This window comes from Urocampus carinirostris, chromosome 3 (genome assembly GCF_059441175.1).
Source record: "Urocampus carinirostris isolate Australia breed hairy pipefish chromosome 3, RoL_Ucar_1.0, whole genome shotgun sequence".
In the NCBI taxonomy this organism is placed as follows: domain Eukaryota; kingdom Metazoa; phylum Chordata; class Actinopteri; order Syngnathiformes; family Syngnathidae; genus Urocampus; species Urocampus carinirostris.
In genome coordinates this window covers 16,065,114-16,090,440 of record NC_142351.1, presented here as the reverse complement: position 1 = coordinate 16,090,440, position 25,327 = coordinate 16,065,114, and the positions used below count along the sequence as shown (strand labels likewise).

Below are 25,327 nucleotides of genomic sequence, written 5' to 3'. Positions count from 1 at the left end.
GTTAGTTTTGCCGCAGATCAAAGAGATCAAAGCCAGGAGAGAAAGCTTACCACGTGTTGTGAGTCATAATTTTATTCACATTTAGTTTCTTTTGTCTTTTATTAGCATATTTGGTATTGGAGTAATCCAAAAGTAATTGAAAGTAATCCAGTTAAAGTAACCCTACCCAACCCTGCCCCTGGGCTATACAAATAAACATGACTTGACTTGACTTGACTGGAGGGCTTAATTTTATGATAATTGTAATATAATAATAGTTTATACTTCATGAATTTTGCCTATCTCAGGTTCATTTTTAGGAAAGAATTGAATCACTGTATAGTTATTGTGAGGGGAGAGAGAGAGAGAGAGAAAGAGAGAGAGTAAAAGAGAGAGAGAGAGAGAGAGAGAGAGAGCGATTCTCTCTTTGGGGCCCCGTGCAAGTTTTATGCAGCCACGCCCACGAAGATGAGCGCGATATAAAGCAGACTTGCTGGTCGCTGCAGAACACAAGAACTGTGCTGTGAGGAAAAACCGTGAACCACTTGTCCCCTTACCTGAGACTTACCTGTGGTGACATCATCAGCGCAATGACAACTGGGCCGCGCGAAAAGGGGGGCACCTAGAGGGATTCCAGTGCGATTCTGCAATTTGAGCGCTTTTCAACCCTCCTTCTTCAATGTTTTCCCCGCTTGTGGACTTCCCCGTGGAGTTACCTGTGCTTTGATCGATCGGAGTCTTAAAACGAATCGAGTTCCTCGTCAGCTCCTGCAGTCTTTGCATGACACCGAGGCCGCGATGAGTCGGAGATCTCGACGCTGGATTTTAAGAGTTTTACTTTGTCTGGGTATCGTTTATCTGAAAATTGGGTGAGCTGCGCTTGGTTTGATACTCGTGCTATTCTGCGGAGTTGCAATTAACTGCGATATTTTGGGCAAAAGTAATGACAGTCTTTTCAGTTTAAAAGTCGTTTATTTATGTAAGTAGTCACTCCGTCGACTATCTAGTGAATTTGCTTTCATTTGTAAACGTTGGAAAGTCGCAATGCACCTGTTACTTTCTTCCAACGATATCCTCACCCCAACATAATTTTGCTCCTCCACAGTGGTTTTTCGTCGGTGGTGGCCCTTGGAGCCAGCATAATCTGTAACAAAATCCCGGGTTTGGCCCCGAGACAGCGGATTATCTGCCAGAGTCGCCCCGATGCCATTATTGTCATTGGAGAGGGCGCGCAAATGGGCATTAATGAGTGTCAGTTCCAGTTCAAAAACGGCCGCTGGAACTGCTCGGCCCTGGGCGAGAGGACCGTCTTCGGAAAAGAGTTGAAAGTGGGTATGTTGCTATCTGTTCACGTTTGTTTATATTAAGAAAATGTCGTTTCCCGTGTGCATGCACCATTGTGCGCACCTTGCGCAAATGATTTTTCCCAACGTGTGTGTTTGCATGGAGATTGCGGTGCCGAATTGAGTTGCAATAACAAACTAATGCTGGTTGTAAAATAGGTCAACGACAGTAAGAATATTAGAGCCAAAATGCAATGTACTGAAGCCTGGAGCACTTGCTACAGTAAAAAAAACATCCCAATAATTTCAATACAGTAACTTTAAAGTGTATATACGTTTTGAGGTAAATTTCGGACTATAAGCCGCTACTTTTTTCCCTAACTTTCAACCCTGCGGCTTATTCGGTGATGCGGCCAATTTATGTAATTTTTCTAACGGCCGCCAGCGGCGCTCGAGTGTTGCTACCATTAACTGTCCTGTCAAAGCTATATTATTATTACTAAACCTTTGAAAACTCTCTCGGTGTACCGTCTTTCTTTGTAAATATGTGTAACCCATGTATAATATGTATTTGCAACTGTATATTTTTGTAATGTATTTATTTTAGACACTTATTCTGATATGTTTTGCACGTGTGAACGAAAAATGAGAGGCGTAACAAACGCGGGGTGCCGAGTTTAAGTGGGGACCACCAAAGGTGAGGGACAGACGAGGAAAGAAGAGGGGGTAAAAAGTTGGTTAAAGAAAAAGGAGTTGCGTCAGTAAATGTGTTCATCTGATATATTTTTCCCACCCTTACCTCTGGAAATATACACTTTTTTTTCTTGGATTACTTTCAACGGGACCCGGACTCTGCAGGTCTGCATCAAACCTTAAGTACTACTATCATTTTCCATTCATTTTGCCGGCTGTGATTTTGGGACTGTGGACTTTAATGAATGACATTTAGTTTCAATCGCGGGACTTGAAGTCGGGTTTGGGTTAATTTTGTGTTTGTGTTACATGTTTAAATGTGGGCGCATGCGGCTTATATACAGGTGCGGCTTCTGTATGTACAAAATCGGTTTACCTCTTAAAATGCGGTGGGTGCGGCTTATAATCAGGTGCGCTCTATAGTCCGGAATTTACGGTACTTGGATTGGATGTTAAAGTTTCTGTGAAGTGTCAGCTGAACTACAGTTTTACGCAGCATCTGGGGCCAAAACTGTAACAAAGCTCTTGTGAATAGCTGCAGCCTTTCTTTTCATCTCTGCCTGAGTCTCATGAGACAAAGTTACAGTGGTCTTTATCCCGTCGGCTGATGGGTGCTGCAGCTCCCACTGTAAGGGATGTCGACATTACCACGGGTATAAGTTACAGTAAGGAAAGCACCATATTGGGAAAAAGTAGCAAAAAGCAATGGAGGTGTTCAACAAACGTTCGATGATTGCGCTTCCAAACCCTTTACTGTAAGGGCCACATAGAGGATAAATGATGGGACATATTGAGTTTTCGAAAAAAGTTCTACAGTATACAACGATCGTTTCCCACCCGGAGAGTGCTGAATGTCTTATAGGCGTCGGATTTTGGGATCAATCTCCTCTGGTCTGTTTTAGAGATGATTTAGTTCAAAATTAGATGTCTTAATTTGAAATGTGTTTTCATCATAAATTGTGGATCAAATTTAGTCCCTTAGGAGTTATTGATGTGTCAATATCATCTAACGTAGCCAGCATTTAGTTTACAAAACATGCATTTGCAATGTTGTTAAAAAGAAGTTTTTTTCAACTATGGAAAGATAACGTAACATGTTTTCAAAGTCTTTTCAACCTTTTGTTACTGGGTGTGATGTTTCCCACATTTTGGAGGATTGATGGTTGTTAATTCAATATTAAATGGACTCAAATTTTCCACCAATCTAATTTCAAATCTCATTGGCATAAAAAGGTTTACCACAGTCCTCATCTGTGGAAATTACTGATAAAATTATAATTTTATGTGAAATAGACAATCTGACTAAACAAAATTGGAAATTGTAATAAAACAAATCTGGATCAGCAAAAGTCAGGATAAGAAGGCATGGCTTTTGAATACATCGGTGATTGCTATTGCCTTGAAAATTGTGTTTTTCCTGCCTTTTTATCTGCACCAATATATTATGTAATCCAATCATGTCAATCATACAGCCGACTGGCCCAATCTGGCCCGTTGGGTGATTTAATCCAGCCCGCCTTAAATTTCCGAGTATGTCAAAAAGAGAATCGAGTCTATAGGTCATTTCTACGAACAGTTTCTACCAATTGCTCTTTCCGGGCGCTAGAGGGCGACTTTCTATAGCGTGGTGATTTGGTTCAGGTGTAAAACTGAAATCCATCACCTTAAGATAAACCAGTTAACACATTCAATGCCAATCATGAAAATATTTTTTCCTCATTGTCTGTGAATATATGTGTTGTGTTTAAAAATGACCCCTTGTCATCTGTGATTGTAATATGTAAGGTAGTTCGGTTACTAAAGTAAACAGAATGATAAAGCATAACAATGAAAATCCACGGTAAGCAGAAAATGTAAATTGACATTCTTTTACTGCTCAGGCCCGCCTAAGATCAGAAATTCTAAATCCAGCCCCTGAGCCAAACTGAGTTTGACATCCCTGATCTAATCTATAACTTTATACTATATGATATAACTTTTATGAAGTAAATGCTGTTTTTTATTCTGACGGGCGACAAATTGGGGCCATAGTTTGAATACCCTTGGTTTGGGATTACAGTATTCATTTTAAATTAGCTCAGAGTTAACTCATAATCCCTGTAGTTATTGAAATTTTACGAATTTGTGGAAGGGAAGTTAAAAAGTCCAAATCTATTGTCACTCAACGCTGGTTGGCTCTCGCCAGCCATGCCATGCCATCTTGCCGGCTGTTGGTGGAAAGAAAAGCTAATTGTTGTGATTCCTCTAGCGACGTTTGACAAGCTGTCCTTTTATGAAAGAGTCGTCTCGGCCCGTCAAGATCGGCCGGTGTTGGCGTGGAAAGCGGCACCTCGTTCGCGGCTTGGACAGGCATAGCAAATTGGTTTGGCCTTCGGATTAGCTTCCAAGACAAGCGCTTGCAATGGATGCCATTGTTAGTGCAAACACCAGTCGGGTCTCACGGTTTACGATTGTTCTGTGAAGGAGCGAAGCTTAAATGCAAGTTGATGCGTTCTGCAGAAAATGGCCCTTGAGGCTGAAGGGTAAACTATAGTGAGCATCAGCAGTAAGAACATTTATTTTTCTCACTACAAAAGTGCTTCCATGGGATCTTTGGCACAGGGGTGAGCGAAGGGTTAAACCATTTGCAAAATAATGATAATAACAATAACAATAATGTTTGAATCCGATACCTAATCAATGGTTGGATCCCTTAACCACTAGGTTCATAGGGGCACCATTTCCTGTGGAGTGTCTTAGGCAAGTACAGCCTGGTAGCACCCATCCCTCTCCAGGCCGAAAAATGTTTCCATCCAGTCTTAGCAGGAGACCTTTGGCGTGTCAGGCGAATGTGCTAAACACGGTCCTACGGAAACATCAACTCAGAAATACACGAGGAAAAAAGATAATGTAGGCTTATCCATTTTTTTTTTCATTGTAGCTACCATTTCAATAAGATGTATCTATTTTTAGGTTTTTTTTTGCATTATTTTGCACATTTCATTAAGTTAAAAAATAAAAAAGACCTAAAAAATGGAGAAGAAGTCTTATTTGAATAGCAACGATATGCATTTATGTATAGTCAATTCAAGTCACATTTATTTATATAGCCCTTAATCACAAAAATGTCTCGAAGGACGTTTAACTTTATTTATCTTTAAAGAGCATATTATTTTATCAAATGTTTATTTTTTTAGTACAAAACATTACAGGTTACTTATACAAGCCTTAAACATACTTATATAAACCTTTAAACATATACATATATATGCAGACATTTATAAGTATATGTTACACATATTTATTCGATAAATAAACCATTTGATCCAGGAGTCACCGACTTTTTTGAAGCTGGGCGATTCCTTTTTGTTACTGATAAGCGCAAAGGGCTACTCGATTTAAATACATTTTCATATTATTACTTAGATTATTATATTATGATTTTATATCATTAGGGTCACCCCTCTCGAGGGATATGACCAGGGTAGATAGAATAGATTTTTTTACAGGAATATAATTATTAGAGGTTAAATAGGCTCAGTCAACCACTAAACATGCCAGTTAGAAATCAAGTTTCCTAGAAAATCGCAATGACCTATGACATATTTTCAGAATCACTCTGCAGGCTACTTAGGTGGTCTTAGGGAGCTACTTGGTAACCAGAGGCACCACGTTCGATACCCCTGATTAAATCGAATTGGTTTGAAAAGGCTCAGAATTCAAACAAAGTAAAAACTGTTGTCTTTTTTCAAAGTACTAAATTGAATAACATGCATTGACAAACTCACAGCGAGCTCAAAAGTTTTTTTTTTCATTACATTTGATAAAAATATTGATAAATGATCAACAAATAATGTAAACAAATGATAATAAAATTGCAAGGAAAGACAATTTAAGACAGTTATTTAAATGTTAGGGACACTGGGGACAAAATATTCTCATTATAATTATAACATTTTTGTTTGCCGGGCCAAATGAAAAAGCCTGACGGGCCGCATGTGGCCCCCGGGGTAGAGTTTGCCCACCCCAGCGTTAGAAGCAGCCCACAAGAATTGCAGGGAAAAAAGCCCTGCACTCAGATGTGACTGAGTGCATGACACACCTTGTTTTTTTGGCCGGGGGCCAATTTAGTCTGTAAAAATGTCAACATAATTTATGCTGTAATATGAGGGTTTTTTTTTCTGCTTTCTATCTTTTAAACATTGCAGAAAGCCAAAAATGTAAGATGTATGCAGATACAGAGTAACAAAAAATTATCAGTCAGCCTTTTGGAAAGTCAAGTTTATATTTTTCATTACCCTTCGAAGCATTTTTAAAATATTGTAATTACCAAAAATTTGCCAGAAATTTTAATGCACACCTTATTATTCAGTGCGCCTTATGTATTGAATAAAAATCAAATGTATACAGATGCTCCCCTACTTACGACCATTCGACTTACGATAAACGGTAGATACGAACATTTTTTCGGGATGTCAAAAAATATCCGGACATTTCTGTAAGTTAGATTTTGTATTATGCACCTTTTATAGGTATAGGTATAGGACATTACTGTAGTTCTTCTTCCGCTACCGGCGTGTGGTGCAGTGAGAGGTCACCCATCATCCACCCAGAAGAAGAAATCCGCTTCTTCTTCCTAGTTTATGTGTTAACATACTACGTGTACTGTATCTCCCTTTAACTAAGAGGTTTCTATTCTTTAATATCTCGTGCATCCATTCAATATGGTTGGTGTGAAATGTAAACAAGAGGCGAGCCGTTTCTTTTAAAATGAAAGTGGAATAAGAAAGCTTGATGCGGTTGAGAAAATGGTTGGATTGTTTTTTTACCACGGAAAAGGGCCCCTTGAAGCGCATCTCCCAAAAGTAAGTTAAATTTAACTTTATCTTTAAAGAGCATATTATTTTATGAAATGTTTATTTTTTAGTACAAAACAATACAGGTTACTTCTACAAGCCTTAAACATATTTATATAAACCTTTAAACATACATTCCATACAAAATATAGCACTGAAGCAACTTACGAACAAATTGAACTTACAAACGATCTCGTTTGTAAGTAGGGCAGCGTCTGTACCAGTGTTTTATTATATTTATGCAATTATTGATCAGTCAATACTTATCACTTAGCACTCCTCTTAGGATCAAGAGGTCGCAGGTTTGAGTCCCGGCTCCTCCTTGTTATCTGTTGAAGGGTCCTTGGGCAAGACACTGAATCCCTAATGCCCCTGGTTAGCAGGTAGTTGCCTTGCATGGCTGAAGTTGCTATCTGTGTGTGAGTGTGTGTGAATGGGTGAAGCAAATTGTAAAGCGCTTTGGGAGGTCTTCAGTGACTTGAAAAGCGCAATATAAAAAGGCAATATACTTTATCTCCTAATCAAACTATTTTTGAATACGGTACCAGATACAAATGTTAAAGAAATGAATAAAGGATAATTATTAGATATCAGTATAAAATTATGTTTTACTTTTGCTTTGCTCAAACTAAGCCTGATAAGTGACAAACGTTATTGAACATGTTCGGCCATGCGTTCATTCCTAAATTCCAGGACGACCAAATAATTTTGACCTCATTCAGTTAAGAATCGTGTGCGATTCGTAAAGAATTTGCGAGTCGGCGATACGATAATGTATTTCAGTGGACCCCAAACTTTTCGGTACCACGGACCGGTTTGATGTCTGACTATATTCTTGTGGCCCGTCCCAAAAATAATAACGTGGTTCATGGTTCCCGGTGCACGGATCCCTTAACAATCTCAGTCGTAAGGGCACCAATTTCCTGGGTGTGTCTTGCGCAAGTACAGCCTGGTACTGTGACTAAAAATAGTGGGACATACAACGTAATGCCTTTTCATATGTTGTCTGTATCCCTAGTCGTCTGGTGGATAGTATCCGCCGTCGTTCCCGCCGCGAACTGGGTTCATTTCCAGTTGCATACGGATTTTGCAATTGTGATCAGATATATATTTCGACTAATCAATCAATGCAGAATATGGTGCTTTTAGGATTATCCTATCCCTTACTGTAATTTTAATTCTATACGCCTTATAGTCAGTTGCGCCTTGTATATGAAAAAACATAACAAAAGACCAATTTTTGGGGACCGCGCCTCACTATCCAGTGCGCCTTTTTGTCCAGAAAATACGGTAAGCCTCCTTTTGTTAGCAGCATTTCATCACCATACATCAGCTTAGTCTTTAGTTAATTGTCAATATTTCCTCGTGTGTAAATGATTTGTCGGGAGATAACGGCAGGATGGAGATGTTCATGCCTTATGAGTTGACACAGAATGTGTCATTTCTGGAGCGATCAATAGCTGTTCCCTTCCTGACAGCCCTCTTATTCATGCTGCTTTGTTGACTATACTGCCGGCGGCCATTTTGGTTCACGGGCAGGACAGCTTCCAGGTCAGATTTCAAAACACTGTCAACCTTCAGTAATATCGCACCCAGGCAGTGATGTCAACCCGCCTACTGTTAATTTATAATCTCCTATCATTTTTTTCTACATCCAGTATGATTTGCTAAGAATTCGAACGGTGGCATTTTCCTTTTGGAGGGATATAATTTAAAATTTATTTCAAAGGACTGGAAAAAAGAAGTCACGAATCAATCTAAAACAAAACTGAGATATTTGATTGAGTAACGTCATACATGAATAGTCTTAAACTCTCCATTTCTGACTGTGTTTTTGTCGCTCAGTTTCTTTCTGCCCCAGCTGAATTAACATTTAAATAGTGGTCTGCAACCACCAAGGCGAGGACCTGTACCGGCTCCTTGGTCGTTTGATACCGGGCCACAGAAAGAAAGAAAATGCTCTTATTTTTTGCCCCCAAAACCCCTTTAAAGTCTGGGTGAGTGTTGCACCAAGTTGTTACAGTATTCCATCACTGTAAATAAGCAATGATTGAGCAGTTAAAATATTTCACTGACCTTTTTTCGCTTAGCATTGGTTGACTATGTGAATCAAACCGGACCGCAGCAGTGAGAGCGAGTCCTAACCTCTAGGCTAAAAAGGACTTCAATTTCATCTTATTATCACACATTTTTTACGGTGACATGATGGACAACGTAATGAAGATATCAGCCCAAACAAAGTTGTATCACCTGGTACAGTGTATAGAAATTGTGTGGTATTGAGATATAATCTAATGCCTATTCCAATGTCATATAGATACCAAGTGGTCTAGTGATTACAGTACACAGTGGATTTGGAATTATATTGCTATTGTTATTGTTAATATTGGGCCTGGGCCGCAAGAATACTGTTAGACTTTAAACTTCTCTGTGGTACAAAAAATGCCGACCACTGAAATAAACAACACGAAGTCTTCTTACAGCATCTTTCTTAGTTCTTCCACCACTTGCAGGACATTTAGTATGTCTTATTATATGTAGCAGTGCAGGATTTCGCAGACTTCATCTTCATTTGAAATTTACTCCACCGATTTGAAACATGTGCTCAAATCCAACAACTACCGTATAACATTATGGCCTTAAAATGAAACCTCAACAGTCCCGAATATTCCTCACCCCCCCCAACACACACCTATTTTATAAACGTTGAAAAATATACCCTGTGAAAAATGTTGACAAAAGAATAATGGATATAAAATCAAGCGGTGCAGAAAATGGATGGATGGATGAATTGTCATGATGACTGATTTGGATCACCTGTGCCCGCTCGTTTGGCGCCTGCAACTGCGGGCTACCTGATTGGTTCGCTGTCCTTTTTTAAGCCCAGTCCTTTCACTCGCCTGTTGTCAGTCCGTCAGCAAACCTCTGTTACTACAAGGCAAGCATTTTGACTCTGACTCCCGTCTGTCCCGCTTTTTGCACCTGTTTTTCTACCCGTCCGTTCCTGATCTCCCCGTTTGTCTCCGCTACGACCTGTTTTTGAACCCGACCACGTTTGCTCTCCCGTACCGGCTTACGACCTGTTTTTTTTTTCCCCGACCACGTTTTTGCTCTCCTGTCCCGGCTATCGACCTGTTTCACCGTCCTTGACACTGCCATTTCCCGCTCTGGAAGATCCACTTCCGTGTTCGATTGCGTGGTTAACACTACGCATTTGGGTCCTGATTCCCTTCTGGTCGTGACATGAATGCAGATTTAACACTTGTAACTTGTCTCAATTAATGCTACTCATAACTTGTGACTACTTTATTTAAAGGCAAACAATCAATTAGTTAGTGACAATTATTTCATAACCAGCAACTGCTCTGGGTAAATCGTAACTCAACTCAAAATCATCAATGTCACGATTAAGCACATTTTCCAATAATCAATTATTAAAATGATGACTTAGTCAAATTCATTCCATTTAAGGATCCTCTTTTAACAATTTGAAGTTGTCAGGATGTGTCATTCTCAGTAAAAAAAATAAAAATGTTTTACTCACATTTGCTGACTCTGGCCAGTAATATAATTGCAACCAATGTTTTAAGCTTCGTTTGCAACTCTCCACTGCTCCCTTCCCTGAGCAAGTCTGGTGCATTTGACCTCAAAATCATAAATGTAAACTGGTATTCACCGTTTTTGGTGAGCCATGCATGATGCAGAAAAATATTTCTCATTAACTTGATGCACTTTTTTGTTGTTTACAAATGAAATTGAAAAAAACATTGACTTTTGCGCGAGACTGAAAAAAATGTGTATACACACACCTTGTGAACTATATTGTTGCTGCTAAATCTTATTGCACTTATTTTTATTGCACTACTGTTACAAAGAACTTTTATTCATTGCATTAGTATTATTATTATAACAGGCCAGTTTTTCTAAGCACTATGTTGGAATTATTATTTATTTGGCCCATTCATCCTGAAAGTCTTGTATCTCTTTTCATAACGTTGATATCAATGACAATAAAGACAATTCTAAATCTAATTCTAATAAAATCTATGTCATAGTGTAAACATATCGTTGTAATTAATAATTTCTAGGAAAATCTACATAATTTCCACATGTATCAATCTCAAGGAGACTTTAAACTAGCTATGAATTGATTTCAATATAATCAAGGCCCAAACAATGACCAATCACGGCACGTGTGTAATTTTCTTCAAGTTGAGCGATAATTAGTTGTTTCCCGACCAACTGTAAAGTCCTTTCAGTCGAAACAAGCTGTAAAATGGTCACCTCTTATGATAGTTATGTCATGTTAATTTGTTTTGCTCTTAATCACCAAGAGTCTCAAAGGGCGGCACAGACCACAGATTATTGCAAACTACTGACTATCATTACGCCATCCCCTGATCTAAAACCTACATGAGGGCAAAGAAAAACTCAAAAACCTCAGCATAAGGAAAATGAAGAAGTTAAATACCTATTTTTCAACGCAACTGACAAGATACTGCGACAGCTTTTGCAATCTGCTTGCTTGTTTAGGGTGGTCATGGCCCTTTGGAAGAAACTGTCTCTGAACCTAAAAATCTCAGTTTTAAGGGACCTGTTGCTCTTAATGGTTTGACTTTTCTGTTTAATCCATCCATCCATTATCTGCACTGCTTATACTTAGTGGAGTCGCATGGGTGCTGGAGCCCTCCCCAGCTGTCCTTGGGCAGTGGGTAGTGGGCAAAGGACACCCTGAACTGGTTGCCAGCCAGTTGTAGGGCACATAGAGACATACAATTCACCTACCCATTCACACCTAGGGATGATTTGGACCGGCCAATTAGTTTTTGGAAAGTGGAAGAAAACCGGAGTTCCCAAAAGCACGTGGAGACCATGCAAACTCCGAGAGGAAGGCTGGTAGCTGGATTTCCACCCATGACCACAGAACTGTGCCGCAAACACGCTAACCATTCATCTACTGCTTAATTCATATACATTTAAATTATATAGATTATTGTATTCCTTCCTCTGATGCCTTTCCTTCTGTGCTTTTGAAGGGAGCAAAGAAGCGGCCTTCACGTATGCCATCATCGCAGCCGGCGTGGCCCACGCCATCACCGCCGCTTGCACGCAGGGTAACCTGAGCGACTGTAGCTGTGACAAAGAAAAGCAAGGTTTCTACAGCAGGGACCAAGGATGGAAGTGGGGGGGCTGCTCCGCAGACATCAGCTACGGCCTGGGCTTTTCCAAGGTCTTCATTGATGCCCGGGAGGTCAGACAGAACGCTAGGACGCTCATGAACCTCCATAACAATGAGGTCGGCCGCAAGGTAAGCATTGCCCAACATTGAAGTCAGTACCTTTGCTTATGGTGTCTCACTGACCTGGAAGATGAGCTTCCGAGGTTCAGTTCTAAACAGTGGAATGATGGTGGCTTTTGGAGAAAGGAACCATCAAGGGACCATCAAAGTGGGACAGGTTGATTTAATTGCAGATCTTTTGTTGTATTATTCAATTACCGTAAATTCCGTACTCTAGAGAGTACCTGATAAAAAGCCAATTTAAGAACAAAACTCAATTTAGCCTTTTTACAAGCTGACAACCCTTAAAGAATTTCATGTTGACGCCTTTGGCTACAGTACGCTAAAAAAGCCGTGCCTCCGCCCTCCTGAACCTGTTTACAGCTCTACTGCAAAATGTTTTTGGATTATGTGCCCATCCAAGATGGGAAGGACTGGAGCGATTACTAAAACTAGCACGTATTTAGAACAACGCTGAAAGAAAATGCGAATGAGGGCTTTGGTGTTTATAATATGAGCCCTTTATTTCTAGACGACAGCGCCAAGGCAACCATTCGCTTGTCATCATTCCTTGAGGATTAAAGGAAACTCCAGCGACCTGACAATTACTCAGATGATACAGAAAGATAACGTTGATAGATAACCTTTAACTGCAGCTCAAATCGGATGTATGAATTTGAGACTTGATTTGTGGGTAAAAAGATTGAAATACTGTAAGTACGTAATCCATTTTGAACAAAGTGCCGTCAAACCTCCCATTTTGCTCCTGTTATGTATTACAAAAATAATGTTGGCAAAAACACAGACTAAATTATCCTCTAGAAGGGCGTCATAAATGGTTTCAGACGTCATTGTGGTATTTTGTATTTAGAGTGCATGCCTCGTGAAAAAGTTGATTACGGTTTTTTTCTTTGCCCCGCACACTTGAGGAATTGGGAGACTAAGCGCCGAAATTAAGTAATTGATATTTTTCTTAAGCTTGATTCATTTATAATTTCCAGAGGGATCACTTTTAACTCACAGGCCACATCATACGCTTCTCTTATAGTATTTTCCACGTTGATGAGAGTTAGTACAAGTGACTTATTTGCATTAATGGAAGTTTTGATTCATCATATAATTTAATTGGACTTCTGTGAACTATTCAATCATTTTATTGGTCTACTGTTGCTGGGTTTTTTTTTCGGCCACGAAAAAAATAGAAAAAGACCCAGGGTTTAAAATACAGTCCCTCGTTTTTTTTCTCTGGGTTGTGTTCCCAAAAGGACTCATGATAGTCAATACCTGCGTGATAGGAACATTTATTTCAGTTTTCTATGAAATACTGTATTATATATTGAAACCAGAGAACAAAATCAATTTACAGGCAAATAAAAGTTCTGTAGTTTATGAAACCTTTTTTTTTTTTTTACAAATAACTTCTGTTCTGTCAAATCATAATTTTATAAAATATTATTGCTGCTCTACTGTGTTGCACCATGGCATTGAAAAGGATTTTAGGACACTATCCTTATTCAAATGATATTTGTTTTTTTCCCCCAATTTTTTACTCAATTCCAACCCCTAATGACACCATCATGTAGACATTATTTGAAAAACACAAATGTGGCAATAGAATGTTTTTACCTCCCTTAAAAGCATGTCAATAAGTCCAACTTTGTTGGCGATACAAAGTATCTTCATCTGCCTTTTGGTGCTTTTGTGGGTCCATAGTGTTTTGTTGACATGATGGCTTTTACAAAAATTCGAAAACGACAAAATATTTGTGGGTCCATTATGTATGTTTGTCAAGCTTTTTAATGTTCGTTAAGCGTTTTTACGTTCGTGTACAAAATAGACTGCAATGTTATTGATGCTCAGGCAGACACAGGCAGAAAAGGGGCGGCACAACTGTTCATCCAATTTGAATGCAGAACACAATGAACAGTGCAGTATATCGTCAGTACTCACCACTTTCTCCACCCTTCTTCTTCAGCTAATAATGATGACCATCGGACACGATTGCACTTTAACATTGACCAGAGATGGGTAGAGTAGCCAAAAAATTTACTAAACTAAAATTACCGTTACTTACTTACTCAAGTAGAAATAAAAGTAGTCATCCAAATACTTACTTGAGTAAATGTAAAAAAGTACTTGTTGAGAAAATTATCATAGTCCATTCAATCGACAAAAAAATACCTTTAATTTGAAAGTAGATTAAAATAATCAACGGAAATTCAAGTGTTTTAATAAACAATAAAATAAAAATAGTATAAATAAATTAACCACATATAGCACATTTTTATCTTAACAGGCTCTGCAAGCAGAACAACAAGCTAGCACATTGTATATTGTAGCCCCATGTTCGCACCCTTTTTAAGGGGAACATGCTTTTGATGTGAAGTCAGGGGTGCGCCTCCTCTCCTGTGTTTTCATAGTCGGTATTGCTAAGCGACATTTTCGATCTGTTTTATCCGTAAACAAAATTTTCCAGCCTAAGTTGAATATGGTCACGTAACAAAGATGCTACGATTGATTGGTTAAAGATAGTAGAGCTTGGCTAAGTTCTGCATCAAAATGAATGCGCCTTAGCGGAGACAGACAGACGCGTACTTACTTGGAGGGGATTTATTAATTAACAAAGTAACAACTTCAATGTTGTCCAATGTGCCAAAGTAAAAGTACAGTTTTTTTTCTTCACAAATTTAGTCCAGTAGAAAATACGCCTAGAAATGCAAAATTTCCCAAAACTTACTCAACTAAATGTAACGGTGTAAATGTACTCCGTTACTACCCACTTCTGACATTAATTTATGCTTCCGTTAAGTTTTAATGGTACCATGTCTGCACTTTTAATCTTTAATTTTTTAATCCATTGGGTTATTTATTGATTTTATGGTTATTTATTTTGTAGATTTTGTATTTTATCTTCATTTTTGGATAAACGGATGCTCCAAAAAAAGTTTTGTTGGTTTTCTGAATACTAATCTGATGAAAATGTGAAACGGCCAAAAAGATTATTGTATCGCAAAAAATTAGAGGCTTATAGTCAGGAATTCAGAGGACCTTTAATCACATTGATGAATCTGTTGATTTCTGATTGTTTGCTCGCCCTAAAACTTTAGGGACTATTCATTGGCCTCTTTCAACCCGCTTTCAATCACTGGATGTAATTTGATTCAGTGCCTTTTTGGGAGGCATGTCTAAAATAATGATGCTCTTAGATTTTCCGCAAGAAGCAAACAGCATTTGCAGCAAATACCACCGAGACAGACGACAATTGTGCGACAGGGTACAAAGAGGACAAACACGGCGTTCTGCGGCTCTTTTCAGCAGGCCGGCGCAGGGTGACAATGAGACTCCATTCGCTAGAAGAGGTTAAAGACCAAGAGGTTTGACGTGCCAAACAGCCAAAGACGACTTTGGCGAAGAATAAAAAGCAGCTTTGGCCAAGTTAACTCATATCCCTTCTTCCTTTCCCCGGCGCCAAACAAGTCCAGTTTCCCACAAGCGACAGGTCCTGAAAGGCCTCGCACACAATCGGCCGGATCATTTTCTATGAGCTCGTCAGGGCCGTGAATCCAAATTGGCTTTTCTGGACAGCAAATTTGTCTTCCAGGAAACGTCGAGCAGCGTTTTTTGTTCGTTTTGCTAATAAAGGGGCTCTCTGTTTTGATAGCGGTCCCCCTCCTTTATATATGCTAATCAAACGCAGTGACGCTGAGCAGGAACTCCGTTGGTCCAATCATCCACACAAAGGCTGTCACAAGTGTTGGTCACACCACAGCTGATGGATTAGGGCTATTGAAGCCCCCCAACTTTATGAAGGAATTTGGATTTTCATTTTAGGGAAGACTCAGACACAAACAATTCAGAGCAAGGGTGGGCAAACCACTGCCAAGGGGCCACATACAACCCAGCTGGCTGTTGAATCGGTACCGCCAAACAAAAATGGTTAAAATATAAAGACATTATAATAGCTGTGCGCCATTAGAGCATCACCCGAGACATGAAACCTGACTGCCTGTAAAATATAGCTGCAGTAGTTTAGCACATTCGCCGAACACGCGAAGGGTCCCCGGTTCAAGAACGTGTGGAAACATATGTTGGCCTGGAGATGGATGGGCGCCACCAGGCTGTGCTTGCCCAAGGAAATGGTGCCCCTATGACTCTAGTGCTCCCAGCTTTCAATTCCCAGCTTCTAGTTAAATGTCCTTGTGCAAGACACTGAACCCCTAAAAACACCACCGCTATTGGTGTGTGAGTGTGTGAATGGGCTTGTGTGAAATATATTAAGTGCTTAGGGAGGTCTTCAGTAGATTTTAAAGCCCCATTTAAACGCAGTCCATTTCCAAGTTTACCGATTTTATATATATTTATATACTGTGGTACCTCTACTTAGGAATTTCGTTCGTAACCTGAAACATTTGTAAGTTAAGGCCCCTTTTGAATGTAAATGCGTTAATCCATTTAAATCCCCACAAAGATGTGATATTTATTTTAATAAATCATAAAAGAGCATCAGAATATGAAAAAAATACTTGTTAAAATTAGTTTATTACTGCACAATAAACAATTATTTTAACACCAAAAAAACAAGAATAAAATAAATAATAAAAATAAATTTAACTGGCCTTTTTGTTTATTGGTTCTTAGCAGTGTTTTTGTCTCACGTTTCTGATCCAGTGACGTCTGCCTTTGCCGGATTTTGACAATCCATCAGAAATACGCGAAGCAGACATCATCTTAATGTGTGTGTGTATGTGTGTACTTTTATATCCCAAACGTAAACATTATCACCACCTTCGCATTGCTGGTGAGTGATATATACAGGGTATTTAAAAAATGTTGATATCCTTTGACTATTACCGATTAATCATTAGAATAAATGAATTTCCATGTACTAACTCAAAAGCATATCATTTGTTTATTAAAAGAAAAAAGAAAAAAGTAGTCCGCTGGTATAATTTTTTTATAAAAAGAAAAAAAAGAAAAAAGTAATCTCCTGGAGTCTTTTACCCAAAATATGATTCAGCGTGTTTGGCAAGAGCTGGATTACCGACTAGACGTATGCCGTGTCTCAGGCGGTGCGCCACCATTTACTCAGGGGTGTCTTGGGCAAGTACAGCCTTGTGGCACCCATCCCTCTCGAGGTTAAGTACTTTTCATTAAGAAAAATGTTGTTTATTTGGTGCTAGCTTGTGTGCATATTACAAATGTACTACCACAGAAATACTACAAAATTACCGTACTACAAAACTAAATATTAAACAGGGACCTATAAGGAAAATACACCACCAAAAACGAGAAAAAGGACTACTACAGCAATACTGTAATACAAAAATACTACCATAGGAATACTACTAGAGGAATGCTACACAAAAAAACTACAGTAATGCTACAGGAATACTAAAGAACCTGACTACAGAAATACAAGAAAAATCAAACTACAGCAATACTACAAAACTAAATCTCCATATAAGTCCTTAAAACATGGACCTAATATATTATTTTGCTTTGATTTTGAGTGTTTGAAAACCATTTTGATTAAAAATATCAAAAAATATATAAAAATAAATATATCATATACAGTGAAGAAAACAAGTATTTGAACACCCTGCTATTTTGCTATTTCTCCCACTTAAACATCATGGAGGGGTCTAAAATTTCCATCCTAGGTGCATGTCCACTGTGAGAGAGATAAACCAAAAAAAAAATCCAGAAAGCACAATGCATGATTCTTTAACAATTTATTTGTGTGATACAGCTGCAAATAAGTATTTGAACACCTGTGTATCGTCTACAATTCTGACCCTGAAAGATCTGTTAGTCCGCCCATTAGAAGTCCACCTGCAGTCCATGTAGCATCCTGAATCAGATGCACCTGTTTGTGGTCCTTAGCTGCATAAAGACACCTGTCCACCCCATACAATCAGTAAGACTTTAACTTGTAACATGGTGATGACCAAAGAGCTGTCCAAAGACACCAGAGACAAAATTGTACACCTCCCACAATTCTAAAAAGGGCTTTGGAGCAATTGTCAAGCAGCTTGGTGAAAAAAGGTCCACTGTTGGAGCAATCATTAGAAAATGGAAGAAGCTAAACATGACGGAGCCCCATGCAAGATATCACCTAGTGGGGTCTCAATGATTCCAAGAAAGGTGAGGAATCAGCCCAGAACTACAAGACAGGAGTTGGTCAATGATCTAAAAAGAGCTGGGACCACCTTATCCAAGGTTACTGTAGGTAATACACAAAGACGTCAGGGTTTGAAATCATGCATGGCACCAAAGGTTCCCCTGTTTAAACGAGCACATGTCAAGGCCCGTCTTAAGTTTGCACATGCCCATTTAGATTACACAGAAGAGCCATGGGAGAAAGTGTGGTCAGGCAAGAACAAAATAGAACTTTTAGGTCATAATTCAACCAAGCGTGTTTTGAGGAAGAAGAATGAAGAGTACAATTCCAAGATCACCATCCCTACTGTCAAGCATGGGGGTGGTAGCATGATGCTTTGGGATGTTTTTCTGCATATGGGACAGGACGAGTGCACTGCAGTAAAGAGAGGATGACTGGGGCTGTGTATTGTGAGATTTTGGGGAACAACCTCCTTCCCTCAGTCAGAGCATTGAAGATGGGTCGTGGTTGGGTCTTCAAACACGACAACAACCCGAAGCACACAGCCAGGAAAACCAAGGAGTGGCTCCATAAGAAGCAAATCATGGTTCTAGCATGGCCCAGCCAGTCTCCAGACCTGAACCCAATCGAAAATCTTTGGAGGGAGCTCAGAAACCTCAGCGACAGCCCAGAAACCTGACTGATCCAGAGAAGATCTGTGTGGAGGAGTGGGCCAAGATCCCTCCCGCATTGTGTGCATACTTGGTCAAAAACTACTGGAAACGACCTCTGTAATAGCGAACAAAGGCTACTGTACCGAATATTAACATTCATTTTCTCAGGTGTTCAAATACTTATTTGCAGCTATATCACACAAATAAATTGTTAAAAAATAAGCATTGTGATTTCTGTTTTTTCCTTTTAGTTTATCTCCCTCACAGTGGTCATGCACCTACAATGAACATTTCAGACCCCTCCATGATTTCTAAGTGGGAGAAATAGAAAAATAGCAGGGTGTTCAAATACTTATTTTCTTCACTGTAGATGTCTGCATGTTTATATATTTGTAAGAAAAATTGGATAGGTCTCACAAATGTTTCATGCCACTGTGGCCCAAGACCCCAAAAGTGTGCCCACCCCTGATTTCGTGTTATCAAATCACAGAATCTCATATTTGAGTTACCGTAAATTCCGGACTATAGAGCGCACCTGATTATAAGTCGCACCCACCACATTTTAAGAGGAAAAACAATTTTGTACATACACAAGCCGCACATGCATATAAGCCGCATGCGCCCACATTTAAACATGTAACACAAACAAAAAATTAACCCAAACCCGATTTCAAGTCCCGCAATTGAAACTAAATGTCCTTCATTAAAGTCCACAGTCCAAAAATCACAGCCGGCAAAATGAACGGAAAATGATACCGGTACTTAAGGTTTGATGCAGACCTGCAGAGTCCAGGTCCCGTTGAAAGTAATCCAAGGAAAAAAGTGTATATTTCCAAAGGTAAGGGTGGGAAAAAATATATCAGATGAACACATTTACTCACGCAACTCCTTTTTCTTTAACCAACTTTTTACCCCCTCTTCTTTCCTTGTCTGTCCCTCACCTTTAGCGGTCCCCACTTAAACTCGGCACCCCGCGTTTGTTCCACCCCTCATTTTTCGTTCACCCGTGCGAAACATATCAGAATAAGTGTCTAAAATAAATACAAATAAATACATTACAAAAATATACAGTTGCAAATAAATATTATACATGGGTTACACATATTTACGAAGAAAGACGGTACACCGAGAGAGTTTTCAAAGCTTTAATAATAACGATATAGCTTTGACAGGGCAGTTAATGGTTGCAACACTCGAGCGCTGTTAGCGGCCGTTAGAAAAATTACATAAATTGGCCGCATCACTGAATAAGCCGCAGGGTTGAAAGTTAGGGAAAAAAATAGCGGCTTATAGTCCGGAATTTACGGTAGTTAGGAAAATTCCTGTTGCGGCCCATGGTGCTCCTCATTGTCATCAGGCCGGGCTTTAGCAGTAATCCCAGTCACTCTGCGCCTCCAACGCTCACTCTTGACATTTGTGTGCTGTGTAGTGAGTACATACACAGCGGCTGACACCTGACACTTTATTTTGGCTTCTGTGTGTACGCTATAACGCAGCAATGTGATGGGCTTTCATTTTATCTCCAATTGCATGCCGCTTGCCTGTCACATTAGACATCTGACAATTCATTCGAAACGAGAGTATACACACTGCAAAAAGTGAAGTAAAAGAGTCCGTTCTCATATAAACTGTTCTTGCTCCACTGTGAGATACGTTTAGCAAATTTTTGGGTATTATTCTTATAATTATTATTATTAATGGTGCCACTAGTACTAGTAGTTTAAAAACATTTTTAGGAAAAATAAAAATCAGAAAACATTACTTTTTGTAAATAATATAATACAATTCATATTAAGAACAAAAATGAAGCCAGAATACAAAAATCTAGATTAAGCTAAATTACTTGCACTGTCATGATTACCGATGTGATCACCTGTGCCCACTATTTTGAAGCCAGCCGCTGCGGGCTCTGATTGGTTCCCTGTCCCTTTTTAAACCCAGTCCTGTCACTCTCCAGTTGTCAGTCCGTCTGCAAACCTCTGTTGATACAAGGCAAGCATTTTTTGACCCTGTCTCCCGCCTGTCCCGTTTTTCCACCTGTCCGTTCCTGATCTCTCTGTCTGTCTCCGGCTACGCACTGTTTTTGATCCCGACCACGTCTGCTCTCTCATGCTGGCTTACGACCCGTTTCTGACCCCGACCACATTTTTGCTCTCCTGTCACGGCTACCGACCTGTTTTTCTGTCCCTGACACCGCCATCGCCCGCTATGGAAGATCCACTTCCGTATTCGGATCACAATCCGTTTGCGAGAGTGACCTGTTTCCCACGTCCAGAGAACACCGGATCGTGGGCACAGCCCTTCCTCTTTCTTTCAATAAAATTTGTGGTAAACGTTACGCAATTGGGTCCTGATTCCGTTCTGGTCGTGACATGCACATAAGTCTTCTTATTTTAAATGTGTGTTTTTTTTCACCAAAATCATTGTGAAAAAAAAAAAAGAAAATAAGAAAAAATACTACTGCATTTATATGGATTTAAAGAAGAAAGAAATATTAATGTTATGAATATATATTATTACTTTATTAAAACAAAATCTGAGGACAGACCATTGAAATAAGAACTATAATAATCAAAATTTGAAATATTGTCTTGATTTTGAAATAATTTTGCTCGTTTTTTGTATCGTTTTTTTATTTTTTCCTATGAAAAACGATTAAAATGAGATATAATGAATGAAACAATGCAAATAATGTGTTTATATATTTTTATTCTAATATTTGTTCTAAATATAATTTTTGTAACATAATAAGAATTATTCTTACTGTTAACCAAAAACAAACTAAAAAATACATTAAAATTGTGGTTATTTGGCACATTTTTCTCATTTTACTGGGAATTTTTTGGGGGGGATAGATAACACTTTATCTTCTGTCTTATTTACAAAACAATGTATACATTTAGTTAAAAAGTGATTTAATTTGCCCGGGATGCAATAGAATTGAGTCGCTATTAAAGAAAAAAATCTAAAAGCCCATGGACTACATTCAATAGCCCATTAACAAAAATCGGATATCAGGATATTTACAACACTCCAAAGGCAACAACACATGAGTTTTTTGGGTTTGGACTGACAGAAATGGCTGTTAATTGTCAAAGGGACAGTGTGTATTATTTACCACCTCCTAGTGGTTAAAAAAAACGTATTTTATTACAAAAAAATACATAAGAGAAAGGATAAGAGAAAATAAATGAACTATCACATATACATTCACTAATTATACCATAAACACTGTTTTTTCAATTTGCGACGGCTACCCTAAAACCTCAAAAAGTAAAATGGTGTGTTTTGGTCACTTTGAGTCTCCGCAGTTTTGTCACGGTTGCCATGGCGCCCAATTGGCCCCGCCCGTGTGGCGCCAGCTGCGGCTCGTTGACAGATTGGCTTTCTATTTTAAGCTCAGCGCTCTCACGCTTCCTTTATCAGCCCGTCAACGAACTTCTGCCCCGCAGGACGTGGGTTTCGACTCGGTCCTGTTCCTCTTAGTATTTCCTGTTCTGTATTGTTTCCGTTTACTTTGTCCTGTTTAATTTCTGTTTTCAGTTTTGTTTCCGTCTATTTTTGTCCTGTTTATTATTTTCTCCAGTTTTCGTTCCCGTCTAGTTTCTCCCGTTTATTTTCAATATCCTGATTCATTATCTATCCTGTCTGTCCCGTCCTGTCCGGTATCGACCCCATCTGTTCGATATCAACTCGGGCAATATGAAACGATCTCGTCGGTCTCTGGCTTCCTGTCTTCCCACGCCAGAACGCTGCCTAACGTGCATGACTCCCCATTTCCCGTAAATAAAAGGCTTGAGTGAGGACATCCCGCATTTGGGTCCTGATCCAGTTCTGGTTCACGACAAGTTTGCATCCTTCCTTGTACTTTTTATTACTCGTTTTCCTTTGAACTACACCGGGGCTCCCAACCAATTTGAACCTGAGAGCTACTATTTTGTTACTGATTTGCACGAAAGGCTACCGGTTTGAAATGCATTTCTAAAATAGCAACTTATGTTATTACTATATTGTTACGATGTTATTATGTTATTACGCGGTTGTAATTGTTAGAAGTAGGGTTCAATGTAGCTCAGTCAGCCACTAAAACATTGTTTTTAAATATAATGATCATGTAAGTTAGAAATCAAATTCCCTAAAAACTATGTTTATGACTCATCACTGGTGAGCTAGTTTCAGAACCAGTCCGTGGGGTAATCAGGTGCCCTTAGGAGGGTAACACGTTGGAGGCCCCTGCTTTACACCGACAAAAACGGTGACCGGATGCTGAAGGTGCTGCATGCATATTCTTAGTGTCTTTGGACACAATTTTAGTCTGCATAGCCTGAAATTCTTTTTTCAGGGATTTTAGAATAGATGTTCTCCACCAGTGTGTTCCCACGGGCACTACACCATACAAAAGCATCTAGTGGTCAAATAATACACAATGTCCTTCTAAACTTGTTGTTTGAAAATCATTTTCATCATAGTTTTATGTAGTTTTCAGATGTTTTTTTGTGGATGGTATTGTCTTGATTGCTAAGCTTGCCTTTTTTGTATGTCTGTGTACTTTTGTCTATAGATCCTCGAGAAGAACATGCGGCTTGAATGCAAGTGTCACGGAGTGTCTGGCTCCTGCACCACCAAAACCTGCTGGACTACGCTTCCCAAGTTCCGCGAGCTGGGCTACATTCTCAAAGAGAAATATCTCCACGCGGTGCACGTGGAACCGGTCAAAGCCAGCCGCAACAAGCGCCCCAAATTCCTGAAGATCAAAAAACCCTATTCTTACCGGAAGCCCATGGATACAGACCTGGTCTATATCGACAAGTCACCCAACTACTGCGAGGCGGACATGCTCACGGGCAGTTTGGGGACGCAAGGGCGAGTGTGCAACAAGACCATGATGCAACACATCAGCGGCTGTGACCTGATGTGCTGCGGCCGAGGCTATAACACGCATCAATACTCCAGAGTGTGGCAATGCAACTGCAAGTTCTTGTGGTGCTGCTACGTCAAGTGCAACACATGCAGTGAAAGGACAGAGGTGTTCACCTGCAAATGAGAGTATTTATTGTGGACATGCGCGTAAATAACGGATCCCGTCGCTCTGCCGGGAGCTGCCGCCGAGCTGTGGACTTTCGGTTTCTCGGGACGCAAGACAAGGACAAACGGAGGGTTGTCTGCAAGTGAAACAAAAATACTTGAAGCTAGGCGGAAACATGGCCGCGACGAGAAACGAAACACAGCGCTGATGATGGCTGAGTCGTGCACACTACTGTCTTTCAAACATGGGATATCTCAGCCCTGTGGAATATTTAACACACTGTTTTATAGATTGGAGTTAATTAATATTAATTTATTTGATAAGAACTACTGATTTTATCTGATGTGGGTCACAGATAACTCATTGTTGGGAGGGCTTAGTTTATCAAAGGGGGACTGAAACTGTTAACACACTGGATTTGAAACCAACTGAAGCAGAGGTAAGATCCAGCCTAAAAAATTCAGCCCGACCATGCCTGCGGGTATTAAAGCCCGACCCAGCCCGAGCCTGACTATTAACCCGAAGGCCCCAAGCAAATCCAAAATTTCGTATTTTATCTGAAAAGACTCGGGACGAGGAAAGGGGATTTATGATAACAAATCAAAGCCTGTCATTTGTAACAAAATCTAAGTTCTACAAGGATGTATGAACATTTACATCTTTTCTATTTATGTTTGCAAAAGAAAATTTTAAGGCCGTCCGCCATTTTGACGGGTCAAAAATCGGGCCATAAGCCACAGCAGCAGTACAACCTTAAGAAACTAGCGCAGCACTTTAAGAGAGAAAGAGGCAGAGGGAAAAATAAAAACAATGACGGGCGGATAATAGACGCAGAGAGGATTTATTTGATTAATATTGAAAGAGTCTAGTGAAATACTTGTGATGAGGCGACTTCTGTTTTTTGCAGACCACAGTCTCTCGTTGCTAAAACCACTCATGACCCCGGAAAGCCTCAGCACATTGTGATGTTAGCATAGCAACAAGCCCGGCCCGACCCGAACGTAATGATTGGCATTTTAGGCCCGACCCGGCCAGAAGTTTGGGTCAGGTTTGGAATCAGGCTTGGGCTTAAGATCTTACCTCTGACCTGGAGTCAGTCAGTCATTTTAACAAGTGACCTGTTTGTGCCTTCTTTCTGTTTGCTGCTAGTCCCTAGAATCCCATTTTTTTCTCCTTAGGTTTGAGCTTCAAAAGAAAAGGGCACATTTTCCACTTCTGGTTCATAGAGTCTATTTTGTAAAAGCCTATTTTTGTATGGATGTCTTATTTATATGTGTTGTATAAAATTCAACATTAAGCTCAGACACCTGTCTGTAAAAAGCTGATTTATATATTTTTGCCCCTGTTTTCACTGCCATGGTTGTGTAGTGTGAGTTATAGAAGCTGTTACTGTGTGCCTGTTGTTTGCTGCGTTTCATGACTACTACTGATTGGAATACAGAAACAGAATAACACCAAA

At 39.6% G+C, this 25,327-nt stretch overlaps 1 protein-coding gene across 1 annotated transcript; it reads left to right on the top strand.

Moving 5' to 3' along the window:
* Positions 1-481: 481 nt before the first annotated feature.
* Positions 482-25,327, top strand: LOC148368924 (protein Wnt-7a). The gene is made up of 4 exons (XM_088330840.1): positions 482-848; positions 1,085-1,311; positions 11,827-12,098; positions 23,404-25,327. The coding sequence occupies exons 1-4, from the start codon at positions 778-780 to the stop codon at positions 23,884-23,886; spliced, it is 1,053 nt and encodes a 350-aa protein (XP_088186966.1). The 5' UTR covers positions 482-777; the 3' UTR covers positions 23,887-25,327.

Coding starts and splice junctions, on each gene's coding strand:
- LOC148368924 (XM_088330840.1), top strand. CDS start 778: ATGAGTCGGAGATCTCGACGCTGGATTTTAAGAGTTTTACTTTGTCTG. Junction 849..1,084: donor ATCGTTTATCTGAAAATTGG/GTGAGCTGCGCT, acceptor GCTCCTCCACAG/TGGTTTTTCGTCGGTGGTGG. Junction 12,099..23,403: donor ACAATGAGGTCGGCCGCAAG/GTAAGCATTGCC, acceptor TTTTGTCTATAG/ATCCTCGAGAAGAACATGCG.